This window comes from Ixodes scapularis, unplaced genomic scaffold (assembly GCF_016920785.2).
Source record: "Ixodes scapularis isolate PalLabHiFi unplaced genomic scaffold, ASM1692078v2 PGA_scaffold8__174_contigs__length_109621045, whole genome shotgun sequence".
In the NCBI taxonomy this organism is placed as follows: domain Eukaryota; kingdom Metazoa; phylum Arthropoda; class Arachnida; order Ixodida; family Ixodidae; genus Ixodes; species Ixodes scapularis.
This window is the reverse complement of record NW_024609883.1, coordinates 100,727,840-100,753,164: the sequence shown is the minus strand read 5'-3', so window position 1 is coordinate 100,753,164 and position 25,325 is coordinate 100,727,840. Positions and strand designations below refer to the sequence as shown.

Below are 25,325 nucleotides of genomic sequence, written 5' to 3'. Positions count from 1 at the left end.
TTTTTTCGTTTTAAAACGCGTTCCATTTCTCCTTTTGGGGAAGTGCTCGTGTGACCGGGAGGGAAGCGGGAAAGTGGGAGGGGGGCGGGGGATAGGGGAAGAAGCCGCGAGCCGCAGCTTGGCCTCCCCTGATATAGTACGTACCACGTAAAATTGAGATCTTTCAATATGAATAGTATGCGAACTATGCAGTCCGGGAAATACAGTAGTCAAAGACTGCACGGCCGCGATGACCAAGATATGGCGCTGCAGGCAAACGATTTAATGAGTTGGCAGAACAGAGTAGTCCGCGATTCCATATTCGCATGTGCACGCGTGATTCTCTCCTTTTTTACGGAACGACGCATCCAGGCAAGAGAAAACATTTTCTAGGAGAAATGCCTGGAAGATAGGAAAATATAGCGTGCGCAGATTGTCCATCGAACAATGCGTTCGGGGCACACTAATTGTCACGAAGCCCAACTCTGCTGCATCTGTTATCAGTAGACCGAAGGGTCATAATCTCCCAGAGATAAAACGCAATGGGAAGTGAAAGGGGAGCAGGTATTCACGCGCGCTGGTTAGAGAACAATACCTGCGATAACCTAAATGAAATAACCGACAAGAGGGCGCATGTTATCCGTTAGCTTATTGTGTTCGTTTGTTTCAGGGTTTTGATTAGGATAGGAAGTGAAAGGCATGTTTCCAGGGACACAGGGACCGTGGCGTCATGTCTAAACAGAGAAACAACCAAACTCGAAACAAATCTGTTTACTCGTAAATGTATGGTACTTTATTTTGGTGCGTTATATTTTTTTATTTTGGATGCCTCGGTCCCAGCCGAGCTGTTTCAGACAGCTTTTTTCCCTTGTCTCCTTCAACATTGTTTTCGTTTTTTGTCGTGAAGGTATTATTATTATTATTGATATTGTTTTTGCTATCATCATCATCATCATCTGAAAAACAAAGCCAGGTCGTGGAAACAGGTCAACTACATCTGTAAACGAATCGCAAAGAGGACTCCGTTAGTTAAATTGGTAATTAAACAGAAATGAAAAGTAAAGAGACTTTCCCTGCCTGTCTTTTCAATGGAGATGACTCCATTCGGACGTTTTATAGAGACGCTGAATTTCTCACAGTTCGCTGAATAAAAAAATGTATATATTTTCTCTGAAAAAGCAAAATAAAGTTAATATTTACATAGGTAGTGAGGCTCATTTTGAGTATCCCGACGTGTCTCTGTTTCGTGCTTCTATTCCGGAACCACGTGTCGAAATAGAGGTAGGCTTCGAAAATGCTCGGTCCTTTTACTCACCACGAATCTCACGACTTCGGAAGTACGCCAAAATGTTTATTTTCTCGGGGAAAGTTTGTATTGAAACATATGTCTTTAATCCCGGCGCTTAAAACTATTTTTTTAAATATATTTTTAGTTTAGTGTTCTTAAGAGCGATTTCAAAACTTGCCGCTATTTTCAGGTTCGACATGCCAAATAATCTCAATTGCCCCTAACTCAAACTTTGTCTCGCCACGTAAATAATTTTCCGCTAAACATCTTTTTTTTAATTATTTTTTTTAGGGAAAAGTTTAATTTGTAATGTATGCTTTTTTATCTAGACACTAACAAATAATTTTTTTTTTAGTTTAGTGCTTTATAAGCGAGTGTTTAAAAACATAAATGAACACAATAATGATATCTTGCACGACCTCATTAAGAACGTAACCATCCCTATTAAAAAGCGAGATCAAAGACCCCTTTTTGGGGTCTTTGGTCATAAACCAGAGAAGAAAGCGCGAACCAAGTTCGGACAATGCATAAACCTAACACCGGCGAAGCCTCTCATCCGAAACTTTCACTCTTTCTACACAACCAGCGAGAGGAAAAGCGCCGGTAGCCCTTTCCCATTTTCTCTCTCGCTCTCAAAATGGCGCTACCCACGATAAAACTAGGGTGCCTTCATGTGGCTCCCTAGATAAAACGGTCTATAGCCCGGAATATACGGTATATTCTTTTAGTGCTTTTTTTAACAGCAGCTCAAAACCCTAGGGCCACTAACGTGACAAACATCGATATTCGTCTTCCAACGACACATTTGCTTTTTTTTTGGTTTTGTTTACCCAAGCGTTTTTTTTTTTGTAGTAAAGGTTACACCTAAAAAAAAAAGTTGCAAAGAAGGTTTATTTGATTTGTCTTTTGAACAGTGTTTGTAGTTTGTTGCTATAGTGATACGTTCCGTTAATCGACCGTAAAAAGACAACAACAAAAACAACATAACGTCCCATGTGATCCGATTCAGGGCGCTGGTATTCCTGGCCCACGGGTATGCGGAGCACAGCGGCGTTCCCTGCTACGAGACCCTGGCCATGGCCTTGGTGGGCCTGGGCTGCCACGTCTTCGCTCACGACCACGGTGAGTTTACCCACGGACAGGAAACGCTACACTCTTCCCGGATAGTTGTTGCTGAGCGGCGGGTTGAAAGGTCATAACCGTGACGCAAACGAGACTATATACGAGAACCGCAAACTCATATAGACAGTCGCGGTGGAAGGTGGTACCTTGTGCCTGAAGCCGCGGTCACAATACCAATACACCATACAAAAGATATTCGGTAGACACTGTTTAAGTCGCGCTTCTTCCTTGAGCCTGTCACCTTGGACACGCACACGAAAAAAAGACTGTCTTTAGGCATGTTCGTAAGCATACATATGCATAAAGTAAACACACATGCTTGAAGGCGTTTCCGCAGATAATTCCTTCATTATGTCTGCAGAAAGTTTGACTGCGGCTTTAGTGGAGCTTCAGCAACTGTTCATATATAATCGGGAGGCTATCGGGGATCATAAAATAAGCACCCAATGACGCTGGTAGGATTTATTAAAGGAATATCGAAAAATCGGCAATCGAATAAGAAAAACAGAAAACAACTTTTTGTTGCGAAAACTTTGTTTTCCTCCGTTTCCGTGAGGGCGAGGTATTTTCGCGCCCAAGTCCATACGGCGCGTTGTCTCATCTATACGCAAAAGAAAAAAAAAAAAAAAAAAAAGAAAGAAAAAAAAAAAAAGAAAGAAATATTTGGCAGGAAAGAAAATAAAAAAAAGCAAAAGTTCTGCGCCGAGCTTTCGTGACCTTGGGAGAAACATGCAGTCGCGGTTATCAGACGCCCTCGTGTACGCCATTTTCCTTCGCTCAATCATGTTGTCAAAACAAGTGATGAAGGTCTTCCGTGAGCAACTGCGCGATTTACGGGCGTTTAGCGGCATAGCCACGCGTGGACTACGGTAATGGTGTCGTTCAGCCGGCGCAGCAGGAACTACTCGCGGGCACTACTCACAGGTATCCCATATATGCGTTGTTAGCAACCATTTTCACGCTTGATGGGATATCAACTACCATATAGTCATAGATGCACCATTGCGGACGGTATGCGTTCAAACAAATCCTTCGTGGTTCTTTGGTGTACCTGCCAGTTTTTGAGCGAGCTGTGATTCGGACTAGGAACAGAATGCGAAGTTGAGGTTCCATATACTTCGAACTATGTGACAAACTCAAAGATAGAATATCTTGTGAGAAACCGCAGACGCAGAAAAAGGCCGAATCGGGCGTTTCAGTTCCATATTGTCCGCGGGGGATACAAGTTTCTAAACAAGGTTTAATGGGTAAATTTCTTAACTTCAAAACTTGATTCTGTTTTTGTTAGGTGATACAAAGTCGGTGTTTAAGGCCTATTCGAACTTGAGTCACCAGTTAAAAAGGCTTAATTTGCGGTGGCAAATCACCCATGACATTAAAAATAATACTGTGTTTGTTTAGCAACAAAAAAGAAACTAATCATTACATTTTAAGGCCACTAGGGACCTGTCTGCCTCTGAGGAATGCCGACACTGCTACACGCGTGAACCAGTGTCGGCAGTACGACCGCTAGCCTGAGGTCTTTGAAGTGCATCCTGCAGTAGTGACTCTCCAAAGGCATGCGCCGGTACCATGCTCATCTAAATAGAAACGGATAGGGAGGGGTAAAAGAATCGAACCTAGGAGTGATCTCTATCAAAGTCATACTTGGGGGTTTTAAGTGTGAAACCAACGAAGGGCATCTGGCACGGGCTCAGCGGAGACTGAGGATTAATTTAGACCATCTGAGGGTCTTTCGACGTTCAACCGAAATCTCGGTTACTTGACGCCTTCTGCGGTACCTAGGGATCTGTAGGCCGGGGCTTTTGCCTCAAAGCCACCATGGCGGCTGAATTATCTCTGATGTCTGGAGTTATTTTATGCGTTTCTTTTTAGTTGGTTTCCAACTCTGTATTCTTACTGTGGTCCTCCGTGCTTCATAATGCAGTGGGCCACGGCAAGAGCGAGGGTCCTCGAGCCATAGTGGACTCTGTGGACACGTACGTGCAGGACCTCTTCACCCATCTGGACACGGTCCGGCAGAGGTATCCCGGAAAACCCGTCTACCTCTTCGGACACTCCATGGTCGGTGCACAGTGGACCCGCTTCTTCCGTCACATTTCCCTTATTTCCTTAAACTTTATCTTTGCTATGGAATGTTTAATGAGACGGGTGACATCCGTTCCTGGACTCAAAAAGACAAAATGTAGACGAAGGGGCTTCGTTGCACGCGCTAGCTCAACTACGCAATTCTGAAGATCGTTTTACCAATGGACACTTTTTTTTTGTCAAAGAAAACGGAAAGACGTCCCTTCTTGTGTGAACTTCGAGGGACAAGGTAACCCGCATCGTGCACAACGACTTGAAAAGAAACTTCTGGAAGACTCAGACTGGCCTCACGCTTTGCTAAGAGACTTGGTTACATTGCGCCCAGTATCCTCGGTTGGTTGCCAGTCCGAAACTTGCAAGAGGTTCTTTTCAATGCCTTTTCTTACCAGCTTCGACTATACATTCGTATTTTGTTCAAACGTGTGCGCTAAAACTCCGTGGTCCGACCTTCGAGATGATTTAAGGTGGGACACTACCTTGAATTGCACCTTTTTTTTAAAAAAAATACATATTCAGAACTGCAAAGTTTTGGCATGTATGGATAACAAAGAACACTCTCACGAAGTCTTGTCAATGTCCACTGACAAACAATGTCAAAAATAATGATTCTTTATATGTTAGTGAGGTGTGCTGCACTGCGTAGCACTCGTCATCCACAAGGGAAAATAGCCGAAAGCAGTGTCAGTATATCAGGAGAAGTTTGAGGAAAACATCACCTACACTGGTGGACAGAATTTCTGGCATTTAAGACGCAAAAATAAATTTTCAAAACGTCATCATGAAACTTCAAGTGAATTTATCTGAGCTTCACTTTTTAGTGTCAAATATCAGTTCAGGGAAGCTATCATTTCATAATCAAATTATGCGTGCAGATATATTTTGGCTTTTCTATATTGAAATTTTCTGGAGAACACGACCGTGAACTCACTTTCTGCATTTTTATGCTCTTTTGTTATGAAAAGTTTATATCTCTTTTAAATCAAATGTACACTTAAAAAACGTTTTTCCATATTTGTTGTGAGTAAATTTTATAGGTTTTGAAATTTGTTTTCATAGTCGTCTGAAGCAAGTATTCTGCTGTATGTTCCAGCAAAAAAAACTGGCCATTTTTATTACCCTTTCTAAACGATAGCCTTCCTCAGCAGATACACTTTTTATTATGAACTTTTATGTAACTCACACTGGGATAAATTTATAGGGTTGAAAATTTCCACAGCATCCTTGTCCAGTACTATGAGTACCTCCTGCAAATTTCATGCAAATGAGGCAAACGGTTGAAAAGTTAGTATTCCGGAGTAGTGTTTCCCTTTAAGGCGAACCGTCACGGCAATCGCCTTTACCTTGGCTAAAGCGCTTCGTTGAAACATTAAAGTTCATTGAACCTAACGTTCACGTCGAGAATTATAAACGGATGTAGAGTTTCCCCCCCTCCTTCGTACGTACCATGCATGATTGCAACACGCTAATGATAGAGGATATAATCCCAAGGTCTCGCGGGGAATATCACGGCTGCAAAGGCGCTCGTGATTACAGACTGACCACATCCGAGGTTGATATACGCAACGCCCGGCGGACGATTATGCGTCTGCCAACCTCCTTTGCTTACTCCTTATCGTAAGTACAGTGATAGACGTCAGCGCAGCACGTTGCCAAGGCTTTCCGTATGTCCTCTCCGCGCCACGTGTGCGCCCCCCTCGCCAATTCAACGCTATGGTGACACCGTTGCTCTTATTGTAGCTGTTAGGCGCGCCTATTATCGATGCGCAGCTGGCGTTTAGAAGTTACCGTAGCGGTATTACAGCTTCGATATTTGAACATAGTTTGTTGCTTCGTGCAAAATGGCGCCTCTTACTTTTGTCCTTTCTTGTCCCGGTCTTCGCATAGAGGCCCTTGCAAAAATCGCCTTCTGAACGCTACCATCTTTGTCTGCTGGGCTGTGCAACGCCTTCTCAGCATGCAATGTCGATCTGATGTGTGGTATATATAGGACGCTGCGCATGCGTGAACAGCTCAGTGACTCAGCATTTCTTGCTTAAGTGATAAGCGATGGAAAAGTCCATTCGTGTCTTATTATACGTCTTTCAAAATTCAATGAAGTGGGTGCTTAATATATATATATATATATTTTTATTGCGTGTGGATACGCGTAAGGAACCATTGGAAGATTCCATGGTCTTAATACTGGTTCCAAAATGCAGACAGGCACATAGGCATCTGTAATGTTGTCAAGGAATGTATGCGCTGCTTCGACCAAACGCAAAAATAAACTCTACACTCGAAGCGAGTGCAGGCAGGGTCGAAATGTCTGCGGTGACGACGGCAATTCGCAGGGATATCCACTCCAAGGTTAAGGGCGACAAAATCGAAAACAAGGTGGAAGCGAACGGCCGATTGCAAATCGATATATAGCTTTCTCGAAATTCCCAAAACTCGGAAACCCAGTTTGTTATCGGTATTTCTCGAAAAAAAAAAAAAAACTTTTTCTTGTTTTTGTTTTTTGTGCGTGCTCGTTATTTATCTAAAGCGTGGTTTGCGGTGTGTGGTGAGGGTGGGTTTTGCCGTTTTTTTCTTTATTAGGAAAAGGGAGATATTCGATGTGAGGGGATCCGACTTTCTCCTTAACGACTGCAGTAGACGCATTCTCCAAAACAAGAACAAAAACGAATTTCGTTTTGTTTGTTTGTTGGATAAATGGCTGCACCTCTCCGCTTAGTGTCGCCAAACCGATTTGTTGTCGGATTTGGGCTAACTCGCGTTATGGAACACGTGGCCTTGAAACATTCCGAGACAGGGTTGGTTACTTCGATTGCAGTTCACCCTATTTTTGGCCTTAAGGTGCGGTTGTAAAAGCGAAAGTTATATAAGTGTGTCCAATAACCACTCGAAAACACAAAGGTGATATATAAATCTATATACGTGTTATACCCAATAGAATTTATATATGTTCTAATATGTTTTTTAGACAAATGATATATGAAAAAAATATATATTCAGTGATGAAGACAACATAAATGTGTTCAATAAACATATGATAACATGTAGGATCCCATAGGAACTTTTAAACGTCTTTTATGTATCAGGGCTTTCCTACTGCGTTTTGCTTAATCACAGGCTGTGACGTCATAGAACTCGGAATACTTTGAAATCAATTCTATCTGAGGCACGCATCTTTATGAAATAAGACAATACTAGACTCCACCAAGCGTAATCCTTAAGATCGACGTGGTTTAGGCATCTCACCGAAAACTGGCGGATTCGAAGAAGTTTTGAAGAGCTGTTTTCATGGGGAGTAAACAGCCCACGTGACTTCCAGGGTCTCCGACATTACTTTCCTTTGTACTGTTTGTTTTTTAGTTTGGTCGATCTTTTTAGGCTATTTTTGACTCACAGGTGAACAATTTATGGGGTTGTGTCTTTACACTATAAATTTGCAAATTGCGCAAGAAAAAAGAAAAGAAAAAAGAAATCGGTAGTAGTAACACTGAGCGCGTACTGGATAGCTGTAGTCGTCGTTTCCTATTGGCGCCGAGAAAACGAAGCAACTGCCATCTAGCTAATTTTTATGGAACCTTTCAAATGAGGATAATTCGAACTTTAAAGCAATATATGTATAGGCACGAGTCGCGTAAAAAAAAAAAGGGGGCTTTGGAAAAAAAGAAAATGAAAAGGACAAACAAGCGGGTGGTTTTATCGCATGAAGAAACTTCTGTGCCCGCGTCAAATCCCTGCCGAGCCGCCAATAGCAGACTGTAAAAACCAAGTGCACCACTCTTACTTTATGGCAGCCACTAACTGCGATAATGTCTCGGCTCGGCAGGCTCTCTCACTTAGTAGAAACAAAGTCTCGCATAAAACCTACTCTTTTTTTTTTTTTTTTTTTTTTTTTTGCGGGGCACTCGCTCAGCATGTCAGCCAAGACTCTGGTCTTAGGGCGGATGAATCTCTTGTGATTTTAATTCCGACACACTCTGTACACCCCCCCCCTCCCCCAATCCAAAACAAGCAAACAAACAAAACGAATGTAGCGCTAGCAGTCCGACCAGTAGCCCAAGTTTTACGGATAACCGTCATCTCATTAAAAAGTCATAAGTAATTTTCTGAAAATTTCGATGGGAAAATGGGGCCTGCTTTCGGCCGTTTTTGGTAACTGGCGCCATTCAACTCCATGCATCTGTGAGAGCTCCTTCGGCCGACATTTTCCCATTGAAGATGTACTAAAATCGCTTATAACTTTTGATTAAGACAACGGCTAAAGGCCCGTTCACACTCTTGCGACTGCTTGCGACCTCTTAAACCTGGGTTCCTTAAAACTTCTTAAACCAGAGAACACACTGGCGCCATCTATTGGGAAGCAGTGTAAACTCGGCGGTCCGGCATATTTTTTTTTATTTCTCGCGCAATATCCTTTCTTTTTTGGCTCGAAAAGCTTTTGTCAATGTTGTAAACGAGCCTTTCTATGGGTATTACGCACATTTGACCTCGGAAATCCCGCAAAACCTTCGCTTTTGTGAAATGCAGTTCTAGGGTCACCGCATAGATGGCGCCACTATGTCAGTGTGTTCCCTCATTCTAGAAACATTTAAGAAGTTGTAAGAGATCTCGTCTCTCTCAGTCGTACTCGGTCGCAAGAGTGTGAACGGGCCTTAACTCTGAAACTTTTGACTACTGGTTCGAACTGCTTGCACTACATTCGGGGGGAGAATGAGCTTTTGGTGATGCGTAGTTTATATTATTGCGGTGAAAAAACACCGGTACGTTATTTTTGGGACACCCTGTATATATATATATATATATATATATATATATATATATATATATATATATATATATACCGATGTTGACGAGGGAGAACGGCATGGCGTGTCCTTTATGAACGCCGGCCTTCAGCACGCGCTCCTTGCCTTCCGCCGTGCTGGTTGTCCGGACTCGCTCGAGGTTCACGAGACGAAGAAGCACCGTCGAAGGTAAGGAGCTCGCGCTGGAGACGGGACAACTCAAGCTCCTCCCTACCGTCCTCTCCTTGTGAATCACTGCAGTAAGTTAAAAAGAAAATATTTTGGGACGTCACTACCTTGAGTGACACCGCGGGATATTCAGATAATGAGTGACTGAAAGGACACGACACTTACAGTGTCTGTGTTGTTTGGTATTCGGAAAGGTTTTTTTTGTTTTTTTGTTTTTTTTATAAATCACGCGTTTTTTTGGGTGCAGCCGTGAAACTGATAAACGAGGCGATCAGAATCGATTTATGTGACTTTTATTTCTCGTCGACACACTCGTTTTCCGGGGGGTTAGAAAGCGCTACAATATTCGAAGTCGTACAAACCGATTTTTATCTGATATCCGGCGTTGGTGGAAGTGTGGAGCCAGCAGCTGGTGGTATAGTTGTTACGGCTGAGTGCGATCCATACTTTTCGGACGGATCGTTACGATTGCTTCTTGTTTTTATCTCGTTGTTTATTAGCCGTTCTCCCACTCTACACAAGATCCGTAGGTGTAGAATTGAGTGTGATACTCTTTCATAAAGTATTTCCTCTATCATTCATCATTTTATGTATTACTGCTGGCTTTCTATCTTTTTTTGCGCATATTTATGAAAATCAGTTTTATTTTCTTATAATCAATTCATTAAAAGCAGTCGGCGAACTCGAGAGCTAACTAAACACGCAATTGGAGAAATAATCGTTACGTGCTTACTGACGAAGCAGCCAGAATGCACTGGAAGTCTAAAGTATACATTCTAAGTTCATCAAGGAGCCATTAGCTTCAAGAAGCTAAAGTCTCTTCAGAAAATGTCGCCTGGGATTCTAAAGCTACTAGGAAGTTTTTTTTCCCCTTTCTTCATGACCGATGGCCATAATACGAAACTATACTTTGTTTCACTAAAGCCGTGCAGCACAGCCAAGGCTACAGGAAAGAAAGCGTATGCCAATCTGTTCGAGAGGGGGAAAAGGAGGAACGGGAGAGAAGGGCTGGGACTCCCTCGTTTCTCCTTTTCCTCCTCTTGAGCAGGACGGGATACACTCTCTCCCCTGTAGCTTTGGCTGCGCTGCACGGTTTTAGTGAGACGGAGTATATAAACAAGCCCTTTTGCCTCCAAAACCGTTAAACCGCTATAAAAAAAGAACAAAAAAAAAACAAAACAACAACGTTCAACTTACTGGAGCGTTTTGTAAATTACCCTGTTATCTGGCGAATTAAAATACTTGCAAGTGTATTTTTATTGGGCTACATAGGCACTTTATCGGAGCTTACGCGTTTGATAAAAAGACTTTCTTTTTTTTCGTTTTTTAAAAATCAAATTTTGTAGGAACTATACTTCGCGCAAGGTATAAAATATGTGGAATACTTTTTTTTTTTTCTCGAGGTAACAAAACGAGTATTGGGTTACATGAAGCATTGACAAGCAGAGAGCTGTATTAAGTCTGCTTATACGTCATACAAAACACAGTCTGCAGATATCAGCCATCGTGATATCCCTGGTTCGAATGCCGAGTGCCAAGTTTCCTCCTTAAACTCATTGCCATGCGGCATTCGAAGCGCGATATAGTGGTGGCTTGCATTCGAATCTGTTCGCAGACTGTCTTTTGTATGATGTAGAAGCAGTGTTACACCGGCTTTAAGTTTGTAGACGCGTTTTTTTTTTTTGAATATACGGCACAAGAAGAAGTAAGGGATGGAACGTGCATCGTGTTGCCAACTTCTGGAAATGTTCCAGACGTCCGGAGGGACATCTCAGCTAAAACGTCATGACGCGTGACACAATGCAATTACGATATCAGAATTTAAAAAAAAAGAACAAAAAGATGGCCACGTAAAATACTGACATAAACCAAAACACGGGATAATAAAAAATAAAAAAAGGGGGGAAATACGCGCGATGTAAAGTAGTTTTTCCGAAATTGGATATGAGAAGCCTACATTTGATTTGATTTTTTTTAGTCTCCATGTTTTTTTTATTATTATATGTTTTTAAGATAATTTCCTGCTATTCCTACGCCAGTGTCGTCCTGCGAACACGTGTCGTGCACTTCCATCCAAAATGATTTCCGCTCCCGTGACAAATTTCCGGGATTCGTAATCCGTGCACAAATATTTTTTTTTCGCGTCGGTTTAATGATGTATTTGAATAATTTCCCCGCTTTTGCTCTAGTTTCCTCGTAGGAATGGGGAGAAGAATGAAACCTAATTTGGATCGGAAGCTCCCCAAATGGGCAATCTAAGTTGCGATAAAACAAGGTGCGTTATAGAACGAGCATATTATATTCTCGTATGAACTCTGAACACTAAAGGAAAGCGGTGATATTAAGGAGTTTTCGTAGATGGTTTTTGCCGTCCAGCAACGGCTCTCCGCAACCCGCTACGATACGGCTATCGGCGCGCAGGCGCAGTAGCAGCTTCTTCTTTGCGGAAGGCTTAGCGGAGGGGGAAACGCGGTCTACGAAAACTCCCTATTATACGTTTTTACAGCGGAGCTGTTAAGGGCTAGGTTTCCAGGATCGTGTCCACCAGCTAAAAAAATGATGACACCGAACTCTAGACAGCTACCGCCATCTATGAGCGACGGCGGCAACCAGACAATTGGTTGCCGCCGTCACTCACAGATGGCGGCAACCTTTTTTCCGAGGAAGGAGAACCAGAGGGGAACGAGCGGCGATGTGCGCAGCAGCGCGAATGGTTCTGCGTTCCACAATCGCCGCGAGGCCGCTATCGCCTAAAGTTCCACTGCGTCGAGCGCTTGATTCCCTTGCATAAGAAGAGCAGGTCGCTTGCCCGGAAAGCCACCGTCGAGAACCGAAGCTACAGCTCCGCTGTTCTTTCTTTTTTACCAGAGTGGAAAGGCTGTAAGTTTTTTTGTTTATGTAATTCAAGAGCTATACCTTTGAGTGCTCTTCCTAAAGCGCGCGGGCTCCTGAACAGACAACACTTTGTGAACGAATGCTACTTCCTTATGTAGACGTTATTACTCCAATAGTTACACTCTTTGTCCTTGAGATAGGAGGAAAAAAGTGTCGATGTTCGTGCGTTTGTTAATATTGGTCTAGCACCGCGTTCGCACTGGCTGTTGAACCACGTTCGCAAGGAGCTTGCGAATGCGGTTGTTCAAAGATCCAATGCAATTTCACGAGCGTCTGATGATGAAAACGACCTGATCCGCTTCGCGGCTGCGTTTCGAACGCCAGTGTGAACAACCTCGACAGTTTCAAGTAGAGGTGTAAAATTTACGAAAACGTAAAGGAGAGAAAATACTTTTTAAGTTTCGTTTCATCAAAATGAAGAACCCGCAAGGTGGGCGCCATGGATCACATTATTTTTTTTTCTAACGTAATCCAATCGAGGAGGTTTGTGTTCCTAAGCACACACTTCCCTGATACGTTGCGGGCGGTTTTAACAGGGCAGCAGATACCTCGTGACGAATGCGACACTGGTAAAACGGTGTGACACTTTGCGCGCTTTTACATTTTCTTGCTTCAAATACCCAAAGCCGATTCAGATTAAAAACACCTTCAAATGCAGGCGAACTGTTTTGTAAAACGCCCCTCGAAGTTGCTATTTTGAAGTAGCGAAACATAAAAGAGTGAAGATGTATAAATGTAATATAGCAATCGTTCCTCATAGAATTAAAAAAAAAAAACAACAAAAAAAAAAAACTCGCAGTTGGTTTTGGGAATTTCTGACAAAGGAATCGTACGTAGAAAACCTGTTATAGCGTCGGTAACGTCGGTGCGATCGCGTGCATACCTAGAAGTGGGGACTCATGCTGCATTATGCAATGACACGCGGTCCACGGGATGAGGTCATCCGACGCTAATGACGTCACATTCATGTCGTTTTAAAAGAAACACGCGTCGGTTTTTCCCTGCGTAAATATTTTACGCGAAAACTCAAACTCCATAAAAATGTTATTAGACCGACAAAGGTATGCCTGGAAAAAATGGAGCTTTATTTTCAATGTTAAACTTATTGGAAAAAAAAATGACGTGTTTTTTTAATATATCTTTTTTTATTTTTTAAGGAATCTTTTTTTTTTTGTGTGTGTCACGTTGCCAAGGCTAGGTTATCACATCCCCAGTGCTTTAACGCTGTCGAAGCATGTGCGCGAGCGCGTGGGTTCGGTAGGCGTGTCCTTCGCACGACGGCACGTGCGAGTGAAGCGCAGGATGGAGCCACGTGCTTTCGCGGCAGTCTAGGACTGCAGCATCGCGGAAACTACGGTAACTTTAAAAACGTGGATTAAAGGGGTACGGAAACCAAATTCTGGAGCTCATTTCTTTGTTTCAACACGACACAGGTAGCAGCACAACCACAGAAACATAAATATTGCGCTAGAAAACGCAAGAAAACATATTTTGAAGTGAATTAAACGATAATCAAAAACCACCTGGTAGTTGGTTATGAAGCTTCAATGGAATGTCGTGACGACAACATGCCTCTGAAAGCAGCGCCGCAGCGGTATGTCCGCTCACTGGTATAGATTGCCTAGGCCTGAACGCAATACCGAGGCGTCTTGGAGGAAAGAGCCAAAACGAAGTGAGCCACCTTGGTTTCAGCTCTCGCGCGACGTGCAAACGCGTGCTTCGGTTGTTCTCAGGTTTGGTGCGCGTGCTGGCCCCGCGATATCTACAGCCCTTGGGTACTTCGACAAAGCGAGATTGTAACGCGTTGACGCCTCCAAGTGGCAAAACTCGTCACTACGGTACGCTTGGTCGTCCGAGGCATGATGACGTCAAGACGTCTGCCGGATCTCCCTAGATGCATAGCGCTCCTCCACGGCTGATTTTGAAGCGCTCGCCAAAATCGCGGCATTTAGAGCATAAAATATAGCCATCTGCTCAAAATACGACCGTGCGATTATTCATTACAGGCTTAGCTGATCATATTGAACTCATTTCTTGATGTTTTCTCTATATTTCAAGTTTCGATTCCGTATCCCTTTAAAAAACAAACAAACAAACAAGTAATGTACAATGTAGACGTTCACCAAGTTCGGTAAAATATATTCGTGGGCACTGAAAATTTAAGCTTCAAACTTATTGTACGCGCACATTATTACATTTAGACCTACGGAACAAAAACTTCTCGGATCCAACAATTTGCTTTGTCATTCAATGAATGAGTAACCCTCGAAAAGGTAGAGCGATAAATAAACACCAATGACGTAGTACAAAAAAGTAGCGCAAAAAGTAGCGCAGAAAACGTGCACAAACAACGTAGAACAAAAACTCAATCAATCAGTTATTCATTCATCGATGAGTATATGAATAAACGAATGAATGACGCGATTACGCTGCTCCCGTCGGTGCCCTTCCAGCTTTGTATTACCCGCGCCGGGAAGTATTGTGAAACGCCTAGGTGGCCTGACGTAATGGTGGAGAGATGGCGCCACCGTCCTTAGTTGAGCGTGCTTTCGAGTGCGTCCTTGCGGAGGGGCCCTCAGTTCAGGGCATTTGACAGCGCTCCACTGGGGTGCAAACTCCGGTGCGGTGTATGTAGTCACTTGATTTACTTCAATGTTCTTATTGCTTCACGAGGTTTCGTAGCTTTTGTTGTTCACCAAGTTATGTTTAGGACGGAGTATGTGTCGTTCACGGCCTTCGTCAATAGAAACGAAATCCGTTCCTTCATTGGGCCGGTAAAGGCGAGCGGGTTGATTATGAATACATAAAATTGAAAGAATAAAACACGGAGGACAAGCACGTGGTTGTCCTATGCTTGTCCTCACTGTTTTATTCTTTCAATTTTATGCGTTCCTTCAATCTTCTCCTTTTTTTGGGACGCATTCCCTTTTAATTACGTTTTGCGCTACATGCAGTGTATTTGATGCACAGTAATTCTGGGACCATCTTTACATAAAGATAAAGACATACTGATTAAAAGTTCACGCATTATAGTTTGCATAACTTGGAGATCTATTATGGCTGCCGCTCTCCCATCTTGAAGGTGTAAAGAAATGAGCAATGTTTTTCTTTATAAACTTGTGTGTGCATAACAAACTTGCATTTTAATTTATAACGAAATGAAAAGAAGAAGAATCGTTTTGTCGCTTGGTCAAAGATGCAACGATTTCTCCTCTCAGTTCCACTCATGCAAAATGTTAAGGTAAGGCGTTCCTTACAAAAGAAGTACCGGACGTTCCTGAGATAAGTGTACCGTATTTTTCGACCTGCGTAAACAAACTCTGCACAGCGGAAAGCTCAAACTCCGTGAGAATGTGACACTAGCAGTTGGGATCGAACGCGAAAGTTTGAGAACATGAAGTTACCTGGATAAAAGGATAGTTGAGAAAGACGCAATTTCTCCATGAGGCGACATCCACGTAAGCCTAATATTCGCAAAACAAGAACTGACATTGTGGACGCGTGTGGGATTTATACAAGTGAAAAACACTTGTCAGCAAGTAAGAAAATATTCTATTCTTTTTTGCTGACAAGTTTTTTCGCTGAAACATATGCTACGGGCATCCACAATGGTATTTCTTGTTTTGACGATATTATGCTTAGGTGATGTCGTCTTATAGAGAAATTTAGCTTTTCTCAATTCTCTTTTGATCTGGGTAACGTCATATGTTCTCCAACGTTCGCGTTCTATCCCAACTGCTAGAGTCCCATTCTCACAAAGTATGAGCTTTCTGCGAAGCATGGTTTATTTACCTGGACCGACAAACATGGTTCTCTCTTTTCTGGGTATGTTACATGAACGCTGTTCCGCAGAAATAACCGTGAATCTTCGCTGAAAAAATTCCTGCGCACGCGCGATCTCTCCTGTCACCTAGCAGTGGAGGCCAAGGCCGTAATAGAGCTGCGTTTCTTACGCCACTTACAGGAGGTCATTGTGGGGCACATATACCGGTAGCAAGTGCTGCGTGGGCTTTCAGCTGGGAACTCGTGTTCAATCAGTAAGAACACGAATCGCAGCCACAACGCTCACACAGTACTAGAGTTCAATCTGTGCATTCTGCATTGACGTCCGGCAAACGACATTAAAAAAAGAAAGAAAAAAAGAAAAGATCAGCTTTACGGCCAGGTTAGGAAGTGATTTTGAGAGGAAATCTAGCACAGCGCGGTGCTTTAGAGGAGAAACTGGGCTCACACGGGCTTCGGTGGACATGAAGATAGCAGACGGCACTCGCGTCGGATGATATTCGATCTAGGTTCCGTTATTGCGTGGAAAAATTGCTGGAACTTGGTCTGCCTCAACGGGCGGCGAGTCTCCCAGCTGTAGATGAGCAATTTAGCCAGTGCAGCACAACCGCTAGCCTGGGGTCTTGAACGTGCACCACGCAGTAGTCATACACGACCGCACGCCTGCACGATGCTCATCCAGATCGATATTGTGTGAACTATCTGCGTTGCCACCGTTTCGCAGAGTAGCGATGCTTGCGAAAGTAGAAAAAAGGAATAGTCCGAGACAATGCGGAACGTAAGTTTGTGTGCTTCTCTTGCAGGGGTTGTGGTGACGTCAGAACTCTGAATTTTGATTGGCTCTGATTGGAAGGGTAGTGGGAAGACCTCGATGCTAGACGCCCTGAGGTCTACCCATTATCCTTCAATCAGAGCCAATCAGAGCTCGGCGTTCAGACGTCACCACAACCCCCGCAAAAGAAGCAGACAAACTTGCGTTCCGCATAGTCACCGACCGCTTAAAAAGCGCAGGACGTGGCCTGTCCTGTGCATCTCATTACCGCTGCGTAGCCAATGAGATTTCAGCATTGCCAGACAAGTACGTCGAAGAACCGATCGCGAAGCAAGAAGCGTGAACATAAGTTCCTACGTTTCTCAAGCTGTCGGTCAGTATAGAGTACCGCCTATCTGGGGGGGGGGGGGGGGGGGGGGGGGGGGGGGGAGCGAAAACTTTGTATTTCTTTTGGTTTCCCTCTTGCATTAAACGACATTCCCCACAATCATCATCATCAACAACATTATCACAATCGTCTGACGACAATGTGCCGAACCCGAACCGGTCATGAAGGGTGGAACAGTCTGTTTGAAAGCCATCTTCCTGCGACCCTCGGAGTTCTCCTGGGTCGCTCTCTTGGGTCCAGGACTGTGTCCCAACCCCGTGACCGTCGGCGAGGCAACGGTACTATACGTTCAAAGGCTCCTTACCCTTTCTTGCCTGTTCTTTTTTTGTTTCACCCAGGGAGGATTGCTTGTCGCAGCGGCGGCTTTGAAGAGGCCCAAAGATTACGCCGGCGTCGTGATGATGGCGCCTCTTTTGGCCATGGACAAGGAGCAGGCCACGTGGTTTAGGGTGTGTTTTTTTTTTCTTTCTTGGGTGGGTGCTGCACTTGTCGATGGCGACACGCCTGAACTACCCCCTTGTGTACATTTATTAATCTATCATAATTATTTGAGTAAAAACAAAAAACTAACACAGCGAGACGGATGTCGTTTTCGGACTTTCGGCCGCGGACACAGCGTGTTTGCAGTCTTAGACGTGTTGTAAAGCTTAAACATAAACTTTTATAGGATTTACACTGAAACCCAACGAAGGTCATCCGGTGCACACCTCACCGAAAGGTTGAGGAATATTTTCTCACGCACCGGAAACAAGAGATCGCACTTAAATAAGTCGTACTCACTCTACGAGTACCTCGGCCGAAAGGTCAACCCATTAACTGGAATGCATGTAGGCTTTTATTTTGTGACTGATTCACGTAACCAAAGCGCTTTCTGATGCACATTTCTGCTACCATCCAGCGACAAACATTTCAGAGAGACATAGGACGCTGATGGTGGTAGTTGTTTCGCATTTCATCTTTCGTACCTGAATTTTTTTTCTTGCCCTTTTTGTTTATTATTTAACATGGCGGGCGCTCGCAGACAACCATGGCCAGGTTCCTGGGGAGGATCGTGCCCAACCTTCCCATTTCATCGCTGGATCTCAGTCTGGTGTCCAAGGACCCTGCGGTGGTCAACTGGATGACCCAAGACCCGCTCCGTTATCACGGCCTTGTGCGGGTCGGCTGGGCGGCCGCCATATTGAAGGCATTAGAGGTACACAACGTTGGCTGTCCGGAGCCTTTTTTTCTTCAGACATCGACCTACCGTTCCGCACGATGGGATTTATTTGGTGATAATATTGCTACGTTGCCTGGATCGCGTCTCTGACTGGCCTGGTCCCGGCGCGTTTATTTTGTCAAGTTCTAGTTCTGCCTGGTGACGTCACAAATGGAAAACGCAGCAGGTTTTCGTGTTCCTGGTGGTAGCACACGAACGGAGGTGAATACTGCAGACGCCTGTCCTGCCGTACCCTTCTGTAACTGACCAGTCGACCGACATTTTGTAGCCACAGGTTGATATACTGCTACGTTTTAAGTGTTGACGTTCGTTCACCTGCTGAGTCGCCGCCTCTACGGTTGACCACCAGTATTGCGATAATCCGAAGTGTTTCGCCACCGGGCTCGAGTAATGTCTGCCATGAAAACTACGATGTGTGGGTGGCATAGGACGCTAGACATACGAGTCAGAGACGAGCTCCAGACGCAGTGTTATTACTAAAATACGTTTTCAACGCTGTTGCTTCGCAGGAGGTCCAGTCCAAGATGGAGACATTCGAGGTGCCCTTCCTGATTCAACATGGCTCAGCCGACAAGCTCTGCGACCTGGGGGGCTCCGAATTATTCTTCAAGAAGGCACTCAGCAAGGACAAGACCATCAAAGTACGTTCGTGTTTGAGGTGTTTGGTGGGGACTACAGTTTTTTTTTTGATGCTAAAGCATTAACTGTCCTAAGGAGTGAGCGACGTCATCAGATGGAAGCGCGAAAACGGCACCTCGTTTCCCTGATCCCAAAGATCCCATTGACTGGCGCGCGGCGACGAGGCTCCCATTAGCCGCTGCGCGCGTCAGTTTCAACGACCGCCGCCAGATGGCGCTGCGTGTCCGTGCCGCCAAGTAGCGCAATGTTCGTCGATGCACGAGGCACGTGCTACATGCAGTCCAACGTTACTAGAACCACTCAGTTGGGAAACTGCCATAGAGATTGCTCTGAAAAAGTGGCCCCAATCTGTCCACCAGAACCGAGCTAATGGCGAACACAACGACGCCATTTCTCCCGCAGCGGCCACTCGAGGAACTGCACACTACTTCTATTTTGGCTCTAATCGGCCATTTTGGCGCCGAAACAGATACAGCGGAACAGGTTACAGGGGTGCCACCTCCGTCTCCCCAGCGGACGCGCCGCGAATCGCTACCGAAGTTAAAATGCACCTAGGTCGGGACGCGCTACCTGAAAGGACCGCTGAGGCATGGTTGTATAAAAACAGTATTAATTGTTCCGCAAAACCTTGCAAACTAAAGATTATAAAAACATCACGCGTTCTTCATTTTGTGCTAAACTCCAATAAATTTTATGCAAAAAGAGTCTTTTCCGTTTGTTTTTACGCAAAAGCATGCTTTCTAAAAGTTCAAGGTGACCACAGTACAGACAAATGATAAAGAGTGGCGCTGTTGTCGTATTTAGCTCGGTCTCGGTGGACGCCAGCGGCCCAGGTTTCGACGGCGAGTTTCCCAACTGAGTGTTCTAGTAACGTTGGTGCAGCCCTTGGGAAGATCATGGCGGCACAGCGCAGCACTGTAGGACTGAGCTAGATCTTAGACGCCATGAATTTCCCAGAAGTTGCGCGCGGCACGTGCCTCGAGCATTTATACTACAATGGATAGCGCCACTTTCCCCAGGATAGAGGGTCTTTAGTGCCGCCAGCGCGCCGGTAAAACTCATCGCCGCAACCCCATGCCACTACGGGCCCCGCGCCGGTTAAAACGGACACGTTGGTGCGCGTTCGGAGGCTTCGGCTCGTCTCGCCACCGACGAACATGGTGCCGCCTCTAGCATCCACATCGTCGCCTGTGCTTCTGCCACAACTTGAAAACATTAGTCATGCTTTCGCATTCACAACTCATAAAAAATGCTAAGTGTCTTCCGACTTTTTTTTTTTTTCTTTTATGAACGTGGATCTTTGAGAGACCTCTGGTTTTGTTCACTCTGTGTGCAGCAAAGGCAAAGACATTAGAGCGGGCACGTGGCTTTCAGATGTGCTTTCTTTTCGCGAGTCCTCGTGAGAGGAAAGCAAATATGAAAGCCAGGCCCTCGCGCCTGTGCTTTTGCGTCTGCTGCGCGCAACTCATAAGATGAAGTATACTATGCAGTAACCTCCCAGTGCATTGGCCGAGAGCCTCTGCCAGAGTATTTTCTAACGTCCGTATTTTTATGTTATAATTTAAAGTGGGCCCTCGTATTAAAAAATACATTTTTCTTGTTGAATTAATATTTCCACGTGCGAAAGTCACAGTTAAGGATAGGATCAGCAAATGTTCTATTTTTTTCATTTTTCGTTCACGTGTAATTAGGAAAGCATATTTCCTGAATATTCAAATATTTGCAAAAGCTCCTCCGAAGGCAATATTTTATCATTCGGTATTATCATAACATCTATGAAAGATACTGCGGTGTCCACTAAGAAGATCCAGAAATCGTTGTTTTAAAACATAAAAACATTTAAAAAAAAGAAGCATTAAACGCTCTATACATTTTCCCGCCGTAGTAACTCTGGCGGTTCGTCTCCCCTACGTCAATTCGACTCACACTGAATGATCATCGAAATCACGGGCACCTTTAAAGAGCCCCAGAAAAGAAACACCATTTTTTTTCAAACAGTTTGGTTGGGACACGCGTGCCAAAAAATATATTTTACGCAAAAAAAGAATTAGAGTAATATTGACTGCGAGAGATATACTTGAAATTCTGCGCGCAAATTCCATGACGTCACGGAATGGTCATTCGCTCTTTCAACCTCAACGAGATGGTCTTTCGCACTTTCCACCTCATCGTGAAGGCGAAGCCGATCCACCTCTCCTCTACGCGCCCGAAATGTTGAGAGAGAAAGCAAGTGGAAAGGAGGTGACCACCGACTAAATCGCGTCTCGCGCCGCCAATATTGCTCAACATTTTGTTTTTCACGTAAAATTATTATTATTTTTTTTTTGACACGCGTGCCCCAACCAGATTGTTTAAAAAAACTTTTTTTTTTCTCTTCTGGGGCCCTTTACCCGCCGTTAAGTCATCTTTAACTACTGTTACACGTGAGCATAGTTGCCACCACTACACTCACGAACAAACGATGCAAAATAAGTGACGAGTCAGCACGAACAGCTTTGATGGGAGCTCGAGATGTGCAAGCGTACGTGTGCCCAAACCTTCGACTGCATGGCCACAGAAAGTTGTCTAAGAGTACAGTGCACTAACTGTGTTTAAGCTAACTGCAGTTATGTGTGCCCATGTAACTTTGGTATACGTGGTGCTTTAACCTTAGCATACTACTCCCTTACAGGTGTACAACGACAGCTACCACAACCTGCTCATGGAACCCGACGGTGTCGGAGACCAAGTGCTCAAGGACATCGCGGAGTGGTACGCCACCAGGGTACCCGAGGTATCGCAGCAGGCGTAGCTGTGTACCACCACCCTATGCATACGCCACAGCTGCCAACCGATCAGCAATGCCAGGACCGCTCCATTCCTCGTACGAGGACGTGTTCAGAAATGAAGATGTGGACAGTTGGACCTCCTGGACACTTCGCTTGCCTTGGTGACCATAAGAGTGGATTATCAGTGTTGTCTAGATTACCGGAGGCTACGGAAATCTACTAACTATATTTTTCGACAACAGTCCGCCCTTTTTTTAAAGTTCTATTATCTTGACGGCAGTGGGCGAGAGAGAAAGAGAGATGGAGGTTAGACTGAGCGCATGAATCTAGCAGACTACTGTACAGGGGGGGGGGGGGGGGTGGAATGGAAGATGTTGGAAAGATGAAATCATATGGCGAACTGAATATGGACAACGGTGAGGTGATCAAAGTGACATTTTATCATACTTTAGACTAGACGGTCAGTGCCAGCCCTGCGTCTCACAAAATATAATTAACGCGTTTGTTGCTTTTACGGGGCATCGAATTGAATCCCAGGCGCCAGCAAGTGACCTGGTCATGAAGACGGCAATACGTCGGTAAAGCAGAGCGGATGTAGCATGCATCGAACGGAGGAACTTTGAATGGTTTAGGGTTGTGTATATCGGCCATAGCATTATAGCACGTGCATATTTAGTAAGATACTACTGCAGGATGTGTAACGGAAGTGTCGAAAACACCGGATGAGGTGCAACTTTTTGACCCAAGGCTATAGCACTGTATCTGGTCACAACCTAGCATTCCAAGTGTTTCCAGACCGAGTGTTGCGTGATAATTTTGTTAAACTCTTATTTTCGCATACAGGAGAGAGGCAAAGTATCATATCGCAGAAACGTGACCTTCCGAACAACAAACTGTCACAGTTAAGGCCGGTTCTCACATGCAGCGAAGCGCTGATGTAGCGCTCCTCACGTGTCGTCAGCTACTTATCGTCTGCCATGAGCAACAGTTTGGACGGTGCGACACAAAGCTGGTGAACGCTCGCATCAGCACGCGCTTAGCGCGAGGTCAGCGCTATGCTTGTAGCGCTCCGCTGCATGTGTGAACAGGCCTTTATGGGGTGAACTTAGTGCATGTGGTTCCTAGCGGTTGAGTCAATGCGTGCAGTACCTTCTGCCGTCGAATAGTTGCGAAATATTTTGTATTCAAATGGTAGGCATGATGCAATGTGTGCCCGATTACCACATATTTTTTGTAGCAAGGAAGGTGAAGGGTAATGGTATACTTTGGGCGGCCTAGACGTCCTGCCGCGTCCCTGTCGAAAGTCCGTTTTCATTTCAGCCCCGAGGTCTGCGTCTCACGCTGTGGCCGAAGACAGTTCCACGCGTGTTTAATGCCGTGCCTGCTGTGGAATCGTACGCGTGAATACATACCAAAGTGCCAAACAATAATTTCTTCCCCTGCCTCCAAAGAATCATTTCTCCACATTGCGGGACACCGATATTTATACGTGTTAAAACACGCCCACGAAAAGAAATAGTTGTGTATCTTTACGAAGTAACAATAGTAACAGACAAGCTCGTGCTCTATACGTTGAAGATCATAATGCCAATTCACGTACAAACTGAAGTCACTTAAGAATCAAAGCACGTGCATTATTATCTTCATGCTTTGACGTTTGGGAGAACGGCGGAGGCTAGTGCCACTAAATAAGATACGCTTCAGGGTAACGACACTTAACCTTCTTGTGGCTTAAGATCATGGTTGGCAGTCATCTAAAGCGTTATCTGAAATCACGGGAAACGCTTTTTCGTCGTCCACAAACGTTTAAACAGTTCGCGACAGAGCAAGGCATTATTACATGAGCTTTCGAACACCGAATCTAATGCTGAGGAAGTAGCACTTTTGCATCATGACGATTGGCACTTGCGTCTGCTCTGCACAAGCACCAAGATGACGACGCCCACAATAGTGTCCGGGAACCGAGTGCCGATACTCTAAGCGTAGCTCATTTAGTGTCTCTATAGCGGAGGCCTTGTGTTCTAGGTGGTATACGCAACCTGCAATGCTGTTTGGTTTGGCGGTATCTAGCGTCTGAAGCAAGAAACATTTCGTATGCCTGGTGGCAGCCGCGTTTTTCACACGTGAGCTATAAACCCCTTTCGAAAGACTGCCCTCTGTTGGCAGCCGTGGAATCTTTGCACAATGGCAGACTAAATACGCAACGTCACGGCACACTTTATGCGTTTGGTTGTATCAGAAGGCAAAAAAAAAAAACAACCCCCACACACACAAAAGGAAGATGATGAGCACAGTGACGTTGCAGTTTCGACGCTATTCGATTGGCTCCTCGGCTCTTAGCGTTGGCAGAGCTCGGACGTTCGTTATCTTATAGAATGACTTGCACGTTCCAAGATTTCAGTAGTTCCGCCATTGTGCAGTGGCTCCGACCTTTTTAATCGGCACGTGACTTTCGAAAGGGATCCTATGCGGAGAGCGAGTCGTCTGCAGCAGTTGCGGCGACGTCAGAACGACGCCGAGCTATGATTGGCTTTCATTGAGAAGATAGTGGGTAGACCTCAATGCTAGATGCCTTGTGGTCTACCCACTATTTTTTTTTTTTTCAAATCGTCCAATAAGAGCTTGGTGTCCTGACATCATTGCAACCCCTGTGCTAAAAGCAGACGAACTTTCGCTTGGCATTACTTTAGTGGGGTCGCTTGGCTTAGTGTCTGAAAAAAGAAATGCTGGGTAGGCCAGGAAGCCATGGGCGTATAGCGTGCCACTACGGCGTAAGCTGCGGCCCCTGCGGGCCAATCGGAACAACGGAGTGAGGCACGTGACTGCTTATCGGCGCGGAGTGCGTTTTTACTGCGTCATGCTGTGCCATGCTCCAGTATGTGTGCGTTGCGTTCGTATACGTGGCGCATATCGGGAAGCCGTCACAATGCAATGTAGGGCGTAGCGTTCCCCCTTTGCCAAGCTACAACGAGACAGGGTATAACCATGGGCTCGCACTTTGCTGGCGCCGACTGGCTGTTGCCGGCTGGCTATTGTCCGATGCTAGTTTTTACTCCCATCCCGTCCACTCTGTCGTGCCCGGGAAGGTTCACAACCCTCACAGTGACATTTCAAGATTCCCTATCGAGAGTGTATATGCAACAGAGTGCGTGAGCACCTAGGTATACTATATTCAACTTCCTGCACAATAAAGATTTTGGTATTTCGAAGGCGTACCGGCTTCCTGCAAAGTATGTCCCAATCGCTGCATGGGAAAACTCTGAACACGAGGATTTGGTTCAAAGCCTCTAGAAGACGGGTGAGTAAAACGAGCCTTAAGAAAGAGACGGCGTCGTGTTATCATAGCTCTGTACTCGTGACGACACGGCAAGAGCGTATTATGTATTGATTTAAAAACTGACAATGGATCGCGCGGTGACC

At 44.9% G+C, this 25,325-nt stretch overlaps 1 protein-coding gene across 1 annotated transcript in view; it reads left to right on the top strand.

Annotated features, from left to right (window-relative positions):
- Nucleotides 1-25,114, top strand: part of LOC8027120 (monoglyceride lipase) — a 64,691-nt gene extending 39,577 nt beyond the window's left edge. The window contains exons 2-7 of the mRNA XM_029984817.3: nucleotides 2,277-2,389; nucleotides 4,317-4,453; nucleotides 17,618-17,728; nucleotides 18,301-18,474; nucleotides 19,008-19,139; nucleotides 21,809-25,114. Of these exons, the coding sequence (XP_029840677.2) occupies nucleotides 2,277-2,389; nucleotides 4,317-4,453; nucleotides 17,618-17,728; nucleotides 18,301-18,474; nucleotides 19,008-19,139; nucleotides 21,809-21,928 (787 nt within the window). The 3' untranslated portion in view covers nucleotides 21,929-25,114. The remainder of the gene's footprint in view (nucleotides 1-2,276; nucleotides 2,390-4,316; nucleotides 4,454-17,617; nucleotides 17,729-18,300; nucleotides 18,475-19,007; nucleotides 19,140-21,808) is intronic.
- Nucleotides 25,115-25,325: the final 211 nt, after the last annotated feature.